At 41.7% G+C, this 12,475-nt stretch overlaps 1 protein-coding gene across 2 annotated transcripts in view; it reads right to left on the reverse strand.

The window, feature by feature from the left end:
* Nucleotides 1-12,475, reverse strand: part of opcml (opioid binding protein/cell adhesion molecule-like) — a 155,315-nt gene that overhangs the window by 36,293 nt on the left and 106,547 nt on the right. For both annotated transcript variants that reach the window (XM_057054320.1, XM_057054319.1), the window contains one exon: nt 9,364-9,599. In XM_057054320.1, coding sequence (XP_056910300.1) covers nt 9,364-9,599 — 236 coding nt within the window. The remainder of the gene's footprint in view (nt 1-9,363; nt 9,600-12,475) is intronic.

Raw genomic sequence — 12,475 nt, forward strand, 5'->3', positions numbered from 1 at the left:
GGAGTTTTAAATGGGAGTTAAAATACGATTTTAGGGGCGGCGGTAGCTCAGTCTGTAGTTGACTGAGAAAGGGAGGGTTCTCGGTTCAAGCCCCAGTTGAGACAAAGCCTGGAAGATGTTCTGGTTCTGCCAGGTCACCAGAGAGGTACCCTCAAGCAAGATACCAAACCCCCAAATAGTCAAATAGGACCCTGCAATGAGCTGGTGAATCATTCAGGGGTGGACCTGCCTTATACCCATACAGAACAGGTATAGACTCCAGTAGGATATGGCAGTTTAGCTGGTGTTAATACTGTACTCATTCATTCATTCATCCATTCATAATCTATTGGCTGCTTTGTCCTCATCAAGGTCACTGTCCTAATCTTTGGAGTGACCTATTTGTCCACCAGCAGATTGAGACATTTTAACTTCACTATATCATCCATCCATCAGACAATATGCAGTAAAATACAATCATTCAAGGTTGTCCTTCATCTACTGCTGCCAGGGACGGTCTCTTTGTTTTAGGTTCATTCTTCTCAGTCTGTTAAATGATAAAGATGATTGATTGTAACGGAGGGAATTGTTATGAGGACAGAGACGTGATATCAGGGCTCAGCTTCCATGTTTCTTCGACACAAACTTAGACTCCATCCAGCAGTTATACCAGATCCTTTTAAATGTAGCATTTTGTTTTCGTTTTGTTCAGCAGCGGGGAGGCATAATACCCAGCCTGGTGTCCAACATATCAAGGAATAAAAAGTCTTTCAGCTATAATAAAACCACCAGACTTTAGCTGGTAGATTTTCTTTTCTCTAATACAAAAGGATGTTTTTGTATGTCAGGCGTGCTTCAGTTATTTGGAATTCCAGAAAGACAAAAGTGTCTTGATGCCCTTCGATAATGTGACCTCGTCAAGATGAATGTGCAGGAGGATGAAGGTGCTTCACACCTCAGAAATGGGACATAATCTGTTTAGCAAAGGGCTGTTTAAAAACGTACCCGGCTGACACCCACCTACTGAAAGAAGCATTGGTTAGATCCTTTTCATCAAACGGAAACATCTAGAAGGATTCGGTGGGAGTGATTAGGGTGCTTACATGTTTACATGTAGGCCTTGGGGCAGTACAAACTGCAGAATGAGATGTAAAAGGGTCTCAGTCATCACCAGACCACAGTGCTGGTGAATGTGAAACATCAAAGAGTTTATTGAATGAAAGCCAGGCAAGCCGGGCTCACATCGCCGCTTGTGTTCATCAAGTCATCGTGGCCATTTCACAAAACACAAAAATGAAATCAGAGCGGCTCGGGCCAAGACACGCGCCGGACTCCGCAGGTGAGAAATTGAAAATGAAATCCCCCGGCAGCCTGAGAAAGGAACAAGCACTTTAGAATGTGTTACGCAAGCTTATAGGGCTCACTCTCCCCCTTTCAGTTATCCTAATGTTGTGGAATATTTCCAATGCCTCATTACTTGCATTTTGTGTAGAAAAGAAAAGATTCTCTCTACTGCAAAATGTGCCCAGAAGCTTATTAGACCAGTGTGCAGCCGACTGAAAGAAGCGATGTCCTTCTCATTGCTTCTCCTCTTTACGACTGAGGCTTAGGCCCTAATCAGAAAAACACAGAGCCACATCATTACACTTGACGAAACTAAAGAGGATAATCCTGTCGACCATTTAGGATGTTTTAGAATGAAATTAAAATACTCTTGCTAACATAGTACAGTGAATAAACAGTCTGTCAAGAACATACCGTAATAAAAGCCTCACGTGGACACTCGTGTTTAGCTTTAGCTACATTCACCTTGCAAACCAAGGTTTTATCAGAATAGTTTATATTTTGATGTCAAAATTTGATTTCATCATGCTTTTGATACTTTAAGGAGATTTTAGCAGCTGCTAGCCAGTTCATTTTGCTTCATGGGGCTATAGGAGCATGAAGAATGACTGTACATCTGACCATTCTTTATTGAGACAAGCTAGAAGTGCATCAGATCAGCGGGTGAAAACTCTTTAAAGTGATGAATTAGAGGTAATGTCCAACTAATAACATGAAACTAGTCCGTAGACGCGTCCTTTTATCTTATCAAATGTGTTGTACTTGTAATGGTAGACAGTGAAATGGGCTCCCGTTAAAGGGAAGGAAAACTATAAATGGCCAGAGACAGAAGAGCAACTGAGCAGCTCTGGAACATTGGTACCGGGAGGAGAAGGGGGTCAACCTGGGACTTATGTTTGTTGCCCCCTACAAAATGTAGTTACAGGTAGTGGGTTTTAAGATCTTGTAGAAGAAGAGAACTTTTCCCTCACTGAGAATAAAAAAAATGTCTGTAATTAATACAAATTAACCAAAGAAGCTCTCAGGATCTAATTCTGACATCTCCTGAAACCCACACTTGTTTTTGTCATCATGACCAGCATGCGGTAGCCAACAACCTCATTGATGTCTTGCTTAGTGAGGTTCCACGGGGTCCAAATATAGAAGTAAGCCTGCCTCCCTTTTGTGAGGAAAACTATAAAGTTAGAACTTAAAGTGAAACCTATGCTCTTCTTCTTCAGAGTTTATAGAGGCCAAATAAAAGAAATATTTTCTCTGCACTGTGCATTTGAGGATTTGGCCAGTCTAAGTAACCCCGAGTTCCCATTGGAAGCACACGGGGCTGCGTGCGACAGGCGGAACTAATCACCCTAATCGTAATCTGCAATTCTTCCCAGTCTTTGACAGTACTGGAGCATGTCTTTGGTGTGTCCCCTAAGTGGGTCACAGTCCTCCAGAGTTTACGTCAAACGTTTAACTTCATCGATGAAAAACAGATACTGTATGTGAGTAAAGATGTTGCCTTAGAATTAAGACAAGATGAAGCAGCAGACTTTATTAATCCCCCAGAGTAATGCTGCCTTTAACCCGTTAGTAGTTGAACATACGGTATAAGAACACATCAGATTGATATCAAGGAGCCAAAGCACCAGTGCAATGAGGTTAATTTAGGGTAAAACATTTCCACATTATCACACTCGGATGTTTTGGAGATTCCCTCAGAGAAATAGAAGCAAGATACACTTCTAACTTTTATGGTGTTGGCTGCTGTCACTGTATAAAAGTAAAATTTGACTGTGCTAACCCTGATAACAAACTTTCCTCACAGGTAGAGCATCAAAAGAGCCCAGCAGAGTATTCAAGGCCACCTTTCCTAAAGTAAATATTCCCTAAAGGCCCCTGGAACCCCCAATTTATTACTGGAAAATTTTTCACTTGGCTCGAACAACTGTCACTTTTTTATGACTACCCCAAAGGAACACCGGACAAATTTGGCTTCCAGACTTCAACAGATAACAGAAGACATTTCAATCAGTGAGACAAGCGAAATAATTCAGAGACGTGTTACAAGGAGTAGGATACACCTCGAGGCTGCTTTTCAGGTCATTTTGGTATTTATTACACCAAAACTGTAGTTATTAGCACTAGCTAATCTCTGCCATAAACAGACTTTGGCAGTATATATGTCACTGAAATACATTTTTCAAAAATACTTTCGAACGTGTGCTGTGTGCCTTAGAGCAAAGCTAAGCTAAAGTTTGTTTGGTGGTGTTTTACTGCACGCCAAAAACACTCCAAAACTGTTCCCAACCCCCAGAAGGCTCTTCTTTAGCCCTGTGGTGATTGATTGTTCTCAAGGTCAAGTGATGGAATGGTGTGTTTTAATGAAACTTGGGTGGAGAAGAGGTCGCAGAAGTACACACGCACTTACTTTCCCACCCTTATTCAACAGCAGAAACGTGCATTCGGAGAAGCAAAAGACTTTCATTTGATCATTATTCCTGTCGGAGAAAAGTTCTGTCTTGCTCTTGAAACTGCGCTTGTGCTCAAACTTCATGCTTGTGTTGAAATATATGACTTGTTGGCGGTTGGAATTTTCTGAATAAATGAATCAATGAGCATTCTGAGTTTAAAATATCTATTGAATAATGGGGATTGGCAGTCGGCAAGGGCAACGAGACAAAGACGGGTCTCTGCTGTGCGGTTACTTTGTTCTTTTTCACAAATTCATATTAATGTGCTGATTTTGGGAGAGTGGCAGTCAGGCATGAGTTATTTATTTAAATACTCATCTCCCTGGTAAAAGTCTCCGAGGAGAGCAGCAAAAAATAAAAAGAATGTTGTTGATTCTCGTCCCTTAAATAAAGACATGGAGCCAAAAAGCTATTTTAAGGCAGTTACATCATTGCATTATCATCCTGAGGAAAACAACAGGTGGCGAGTCACAGAAATATATAAAATCAATACAAATATACTTTCTATTCCAAAAACAAGCATTTGTAGATACATTTCTTGTATGTATAGCTGTCTGATTATTCCTCCTGCACTAATGTGCAGGATCAAACTAAGAAGAGACGTGTCTGCCTCTTCACGCCTATTTAGCTGCAAAAATAAAGGACACGCTTTTGTTTAAAGATCCAAAATGCAGTCGGTTCAATAACAACTTACGGTACACAATGGCTGCAAGTGGCGCAGAGCTAATTCCCCAGATTGTTGTTGGAATCAGCTGAGACCTGATTTCACCTGCCTCTACTGATGACTATTGACTGAAGCGGCGAGATCAAGCCTGGCACCAGTGGTAGCGCTTTCCGCCGGCAGCCAGGGGAGTGAGGTGTGTGCACGTGTGTGTGCGTGTGGGTGAATAAATAATTGACAGAGAAGCAAGAAGGTGCCTAGGTCTCTTCCAGCTTGTGCTTTTCAATGTGGGGTTGGTTCCCCCCTCCCCAGGCTGGTGGGGGGCAGAGGGTGTTGGAACTCCAGGTTCTCTGTACAGATAAGTTTGAACCTGAGGTCGAGTGGAGGCTGCATATTTCCCCTAGGTGTGTGAATTTCTGAATGGTGTGTGTGTGTGTGTGTATCATGCAGTGGTCTAACGACCCATTCCAGCCTCTGACCTCGTGACTGCTGGAATGGACTCCAGCAGACACCAGCAGGGAGCACAACAGATTGCCAACAAAGGAAAACAAAAGCCTAAATATCGGCACGAGGACAGGACCTGGTGAGGACACAGACAGCTTATTAGTGTCTAAATGTGGTCTGGATTCAACTGAATATGATTTAACTGCCTACAGGGTAATTCATCTCTCACCCTCCATGTATGATGAGAGAGGTGTCACATATATGAAACTATCAGAGCCTAGGCCTGCTGTTATTTTGATTAAAACGGGGTCCAATCTCATTATCTTCCCTTTGTTTAATTAAGAATTAAACATTCTCTGTGTGCCTAAGAGAAATGTGTGAAACCAGACCACGAGGCAGCCTGCTGCTAAATGAGGTTGTCATTAGTGTTTGTCACAATATAGATACTAAAGATCCAGTGAGAGAAGATTTCAATATGATCATGACATGGCTGACAAGTTCCATTTTTCAGGAAAGTGGCAGGCATTGCAGAGATAGCACAGGAAGATTCGTTAGGGAGTCCCGCTGCACCAGCATGCCACCCAGTGCAGGCATGGTTTGCCTTTGTGACACCGCCACCTTCTCTTATCTCTGCCTGTGCTGGTTTTAATCCCCAGGCTGGTAGGAGACTCAGATGGGGAGGATGAAGGCCATCACTCGGGAAATTGGGGGGGGGGTTACTTCCCTATGCTCCAGAAATGATGAGTTTGATGCAAATGATTTCACTGTACAATGTACATGTGTGCACAAGGGTAGTGACTGTAACTGTGTTAGCATTAGCAGCATGACTGATACACTGTCAACAGACAGGTTGGGGTTAACTTAGGATAAAGACTTTGTGGTCTAATATCTAGTCTAATCATGACTCTCTCCCTCTCGCTTTGAGAATTCATCCCTCAACCACTCAAACCGGAGCCGTCCATCCCCCCTCCTGTTGGGTCAGTTTGGACTACTAACGTTGAAACCAGGAGTTTGGTTGAAATCTACTGTATCTTAAGTGTGACGAGGCAAAGTTTAATTATGAATTGATGTGATAAAAATTAAGCAGGATTCAAATGGAACCGCAGACACGCTGTTTTACATGCAAATGCAACGTCCACGAGGAAATCACCACCTTTTGGCGACCTGACCAGCATATGATTAGACTGCGAGAGGGGAGAAGCTGCAGACGTCCTTGTGTGTTTTGAGGCCAGATGGCAAAACAATGAATAAAGGCTGTTGGATACTCCATAAGATCAGGCAAATTTGTTTCGGCCTGGACATTTGAAAGTCAAGGGCAGCACTCTTCCTCATCAGGTATCACACACACTCCTGCCCACACTGTTGGATCATTGCACATGAGACACTCATGCTACCACTTTCCACAAATTATTAACCATTTGTGTGCATTTATATACCATTTATTCACCACCTTTTTGCACTTCCCACCGTCTGTTTCCCAACCAAAGGGGAAAAAGAGGGAATGCTTTTCCACATTAACCATGACCACTTCACCTTTCAATTGTTATAGAACACCAGGGGAGAAAATCCTTCTGCCCAGATGATGTGTCGAGAACAAGCTGTGAGAACTCCCAAACTCTCTCCATGGGAGAGGGAGAACAAATTTGTTTGTTCTTACAAAGGTTGTAATGACATTTACTCTAGCATCTCAGCTGGAAGCTTCCTCAACATCAGGGAAAAGATCGGAAATGCTCGTTTCAGTGCTAACTGGTTTTATGTGGACAACGTTAATTTGCAACTTAAGGCAAAACACTACTCAGCTCCCGAGGCCGCTGGCGTATCTTCTCATTCCAGCAGATGGATTAAACAGACAGAGCGGATTTCATTGGGTGAGCAGTGTGTGATCTCCGTGTGCTCAGAGTTTAAAGCAGCATGAAGTGAAAATAAGGGGGCAGCTCTGTTGATACAAGCCAGTGGAGGCAGCAAAAGAATGAGAACATGTGTACCGTTTGCAGATGTGGATGCAGTTGTGGGACTTTGCTTCCACAAATGAGTGAAGAAATCACCGGCTACACTCCCAAACCACAAAACCCAAACAGGAGTGTTTTGTTTTTTCACAATAATAAAAAAAACCTGGAGGAACATCACCCAGTTATTATTTTTGTATTAGAAGTTTAATTAAGCAGTACCTACTGTTCATTTAAAATTTGTAGAAGACAAAGGCAAAGTTTGGAAATGAGCTTCAAAGGTGATTCCCACTTTAAAGAGATCAAGAATTCAAATACACAATTAAGATTATGGTGGAGAGAAAATATCAATGAACCGGCTGAAAACGCTGGTCTGAATTATAAGGGAAGTGGACAATACAAGCAGATGTTTCAAATGTAGAAACCATATGTTGAGTTGTGTCTTTGCCAACGCAGTAATCAGCAATATTATGTCATTTCCAGTCGAAGTCAGACCAGAACAAAGCTTCTTTTGATGCTCCTGCTGTGTCCCGAGTCAAACAGAATGATCCGCTTCAGTAATTCAACAATGTAGAATAATGCAGCTCGGCTCATTAAAGCAACACAACTGAAGTCCTTAGAGTTGGGATCAAAGTTTAACCACCACTTCATGTTGAGTCAGAGTCCTTGGCTACTTCTCAGCCACATCCAGTCCTTGGGATGCATACAGCATACATTACAAAGCACTCTAAGATATTATTCTTTTTTTTTGTGAGGCTTAAGTGCAGTCAATCCAATCCCCAAGTGCAGTCACCATGGAAGCACATGCCCTATATTCCTGAGGGCATTAACTGACAAGGTCACTGGGTTGATTGATGCTAGTCCCCGGAGTCCCCCTGTGCACAGGTTCAACACCAATCTCCATTTCTTGGGTGTATGTGAGGAGAGACCCTGTAGGGACCAAAGATACCACTGCAGTCCCCTCTAGACCCCCTCATCTGTATATGCCACAACAGAGGCTCTGCTGCCCTGTACTCATTCCTTCATGACTCCAGCCTGTGATGGGAATCTGTCTCCGCTGCCACAAAAATGCTCCCACAACCCCAAAAGCGAAACACAAATCCACTTAACGACACTTTCATTACACGGTATGCATACGAAGATGGATCGTCCTGTAGATGGTTAGATTTACAATCTGAAACAGGAGGATGCACAGAGTAAAGATGGTTTGCCACAGGTGTGCTCGTGTTAAACACCCCACAAAGTCTCCATTCACTTATTCACACTCCTGTTCTCACACTAGTGACATTACCGTCACATACTTGTACTTGGTGTGACCCATAAATAAATGTGCAATCACTCCTCAATAGTAAAGGTCTTGGTAAAATGAGAGTGTAATAAAAGATAGAAAAACTATGACAATAATTAATCTGTCCCCTCACCCCATCTTTTGATGATGGTAAAACTGAAGCGCTACTACCCAATTTTAGTGCTAAAATGTGCTTTTGCTAATTAGAGCTCATTTTTAGGTGCATATTATGTGCTTGCAATAAGGATAAACAAGATATTACAAATATGTGGACAAAACTGTTGTATTGACATCAACATCAGAGGAAACAGGTAAAGCAACGTTAAAGGCCTTTTGGGACCCTTTGAAACATTAAAATGTAGCTTCTATGGCTTTCGGGCTTAATCTTTGAAACAGTAAATGGTTTTTTACTTGGACACGCTGCGTAGGCCCTATATGAAGTAAGTCAACCACTGGAGTGTTGTCGGTATAAATGAGACTCAGAGAGCGTGAACAGCTTCTATATGCAGAAAAGCTCTCTTCAAAGGTGGAAGCCTCTCAATTACAAACATTTAAATCAGATAACAGGAACAGCAAGAGATCGTCTATCAGGACAATTTGACAGCCCACGGGTTTCTAAGCACCGGCTTTCTTTTCAGAAACCGAAACGCTTTCAGCGGCATCCCTCCTTTGGTCTAATGACATAAAAAAACACTATCATTATTTGTCGTCTCAAAGGAAGACTCGCCCGCTGTAGCTGCTCATGTGGTGGTGTTTGGCTTCAAGTGTGAGCCTGCAGCATCCAGATGGTCAATTTGTTCACAGTTTAGGAAACGGACAGTAATTGGAGGTAAACTTGCATGTCTGTGTGAGGATATGCCAGACTTGTTAGATTAAAAAAACATGATTTGATGCCACTGTCATCACTTAAGGGCTCAAGAGAAATCATGAATTAAGCAATGTGGAAAAATGCTTAGTCTTCATTAGGAGTTCAAAAATTTCTTTTATTTTCCTAAGCTCCAATTAAAACCTCAAATAGACAGATTAGCCGAAGTCTTTCCCTGATGCAGCATATGCAGTGTAAGGTGTCTAAAATGCCTCTCATCTTAATTACTTTCAGTTTATTCAAGGCACATGATCTGAACCCTAAACATTTCTAAATGTGCTAATTACTCGCCTAATCCTGGATCTATCAATAGATCTTAACTTTCCTGACTTCTAAAATGCTATAGCTCTCGCTCTCTGCTGGTTCATCAGTCTCTGTCCTACCTTGAACGACGAGGTGGACTTTAGTGGATTTTGGTTTCTTGTTGGTGAGGATCGAGCAGACGTAGGGCCCTTCGTCGTGGATGTCGACATTTTGGATTTTGATGCTGTACTCCGTAACAGCTGTGTTATCCAGCAGGGTGACACGAGGATCCAGAGACCACTTCTCATTGCCCGCGAATAGAATGGTGGTGCGGTTGAGCCACGCCACTCGGGATACTTTGCCGTCAACGTTGCACCTGAGAGGAAAAATGCAAAAAGGAAGCACTTCAGAGATTTATGGAGACCTGCACTCCAACACAGCATTCACAGAAATACCACTTGAAAATAAAAAAATGTTTTAAGGATGAGGTTCAAATGTGATGTTGGTTACACGTGAATAAGTTTCAACTTCAATAGATTCAATAGATTAATGCAGTGCAATATGTCAATTTTCCATGTCAAGAACCTCTTAAAATAGTGGTCCAAGTCCTTTTTTTCCCAGCTTAAAACTGTGTGGCCAGTGTATAAAGATATTAGCCACCGGACACGGCAGTGATCACAGCTTTAATGACAACATGAACTCTGCTAGAATCACCACCAACCTTTTCCACTTGCCTGGAGTCCAAATTCCTTTTTTACTATCATCCCTTAGTTAGTAAATGTACTATTTGTGTTTGGGTTGCAATAAGCTGCCCTCATCCAGCGGGAGCAATATCTTCCCTTTGCTAATTGAAAAAAAGACCTACCGGGAGCAATTTGAGGGTCAGTGTCCAACTAGAGGACATTTCCACATGTAGCTAAAGACTTTTAACCATTGACCTTTGCATGACTAAAGGACCTGTTTCACCTCTAGTTTCACAGCTGAACTTTAGTTACATTAAACTAATTTGACATCAAGTGTGAGAGAAATGATGCTCTATTTTGTCCTAAAACAAAATGAATGTCTCAGTTAATGCATTTAAATAAAACAGAGAGTGGGCTTAAAAGGTTCAAAGAGAGGCCATACAGAATTAACTTGGCCCTGCTAGGCCAGAGTAGGATTAACATGAAGAGCAATTGTGCTGATACTGTATGTGACTTTATGAAATCATCAATGTCAATACAGAAGGTTTGGGTCAGATTGAATCAACAAAGACACAGAAAGTGACAAGGCAACGGGAAGTTAAATGGCAACAGACTAACCTTTCTGCTCCGATTGCACTTTATTCCTACGTCTGATCGTCTCATCTCATTTTTGTCAATTTACATTTAATATCAAAGACTGCAATTGGTAACTGTTCTTAGTCATATCTTTGGACATGATTGGTATCCTTTGTTAGGATGTGGAGGTTAGACATATTTTCCTTTGTTTCCCTGCTTGTCTTTTTGGCTGGTTGTACTCGTCGGTACAGGCAGGGCGTGGCTGGCTGATTTCTCTATGGTTTCTCACCTGCTACTTGTCAGCTCATCGGGATCTGCAGTATTTAACTCCGTCTCTCTAATTATCTGCCTGTTCTGCGTCGAATCATCAAGTGGTAAATTGCTTTCCCGGCTCCTGTTGTACTTTGTGAAAGAGACTAGTCAAATGGTTTTTTTGGATTTCTGTTTTTCTGGCTGCCTCTTTGTTTTTGCCACCAGCCTCAGCGGCGTTGCCACCACGTTCAGCCTCACTCAGGCTTGTTTTTTCTGTCTGCCCTTGTCTGGACTGATCTTTTCTTTTGAAATAAACCTTCTTTTGAAAAGATCGTCCTAGTTCTGGTCTGCATTGTAGGTTCAGAGTCCTGTTTGGCATACACTTTCACACCCTCAGTGAAGGCCATCATCAGTTGTAGCTACATAGGATTTAGTGAAATGGTACAATTTCACACAACTAATAAGACTTAGATTCAATATACAGATAGCATCAGCAAAAAAGGCCATCCTGAATAAATGAGTGTAATTAAATTACCATGGTTCTGCACAAAGTTGAATTTTAAAATAACCAAATGCTCACAGCTGCATTCAGGTGTTTTTGCAACGCTTCCCTTCTGAAGATAAAATTATTTTCAGCCTCTGCCTCAGCTATCCACAGCTCTCAAATAAACACATTCTCAAACATGTGCTTTGCTTGCAGACATGCGAGTCAATATATTTGAAATATTCTCAGAATAAGTTGCTGAAAATAAACAACAGAGGTCTACAACAACATTCCCTAAATTCCCTGAATCAGAGCACCAATATGTGCAGATCGATTCAACGCTATTATTAGTGTTATTGTTAACAGTGTTATTATTATTATTGTTGTTGTATATGTTGTATATCATTTAAATATCTTCTCTTCTTTACACTTACTTTAACTTGCCAGTGGAAACAATGTTGACAGTAGCCATGCGTCCCTCCTCTCCCAACATCAGGCTCCCCTAAGGGCCGCACCCCCCAGGTTGAAAACCACTCAATGAGATGATGTTTGAGGAGGAGTTACTACAGCTCAATCAAACGCGCACTAGAGTGAATCAGCAAGGCTGATGAGTAAATTCTGCTGTGTGGCCTAAGGGTGTGAGCGCAGGACTGAATTTCAACATTTCTAATAATAGTTAATAAACATTTTATTTATTATTATTTTATTAGACAGTTATAAACACTGCATTCTTTCGACTTCACCACTGATGCACCTTATTTTGGGACTCACACATGGATACATTAACATTTGAATAATCCCTTCTCATTAACGAGGGAGCATTCTCTAAAACACATCATTGCTGTGATTGCTCTGAAAACACGTGTCAAGTGATGTTTAGCAAGTTGCTATTGTAATAAGACAAGTGCGCAGGGAGACAAAAGGGGAAAAAAACAAACAGGAACATGTGGACAAATGGGTTGTAACTACACCCAGTAGACATCTGTTGGTTTATTACCTCTCAGTGGTATTCTGCCTAATATTAGCCTAATGCCTGCTTTGAAATGCTAATGTTTAGGTAGCTGGCTGAAATTGATAACTTCATCTGTATTTGATTTGTAATGCTTGGCAGTCACTGAAAGAATGGTTACAGCAAAACAATGTCACTTTCTGTGTAAATCCCCTGTTGACTGCCACTATTGTCTGGTTGCTCTTGTCTTCTGCGTGGCACCAACGGCTCTTTAAAAGGAGAGAAAGATGTATACACTGCCGTTGGAA

Source organism: Takifugu flavidus, chromosome 14, assembly GCF_003711565.1.
Source record: "Takifugu flavidus isolate HTHZ2018 chromosome 14, ASM371156v2, whole genome shotgun sequence".
NCBI lineage: Eukaryota > Metazoa > Chordata > Actinopteri > Tetraodontiformes > Tetraodontidae > Takifugu > Takifugu flavidus.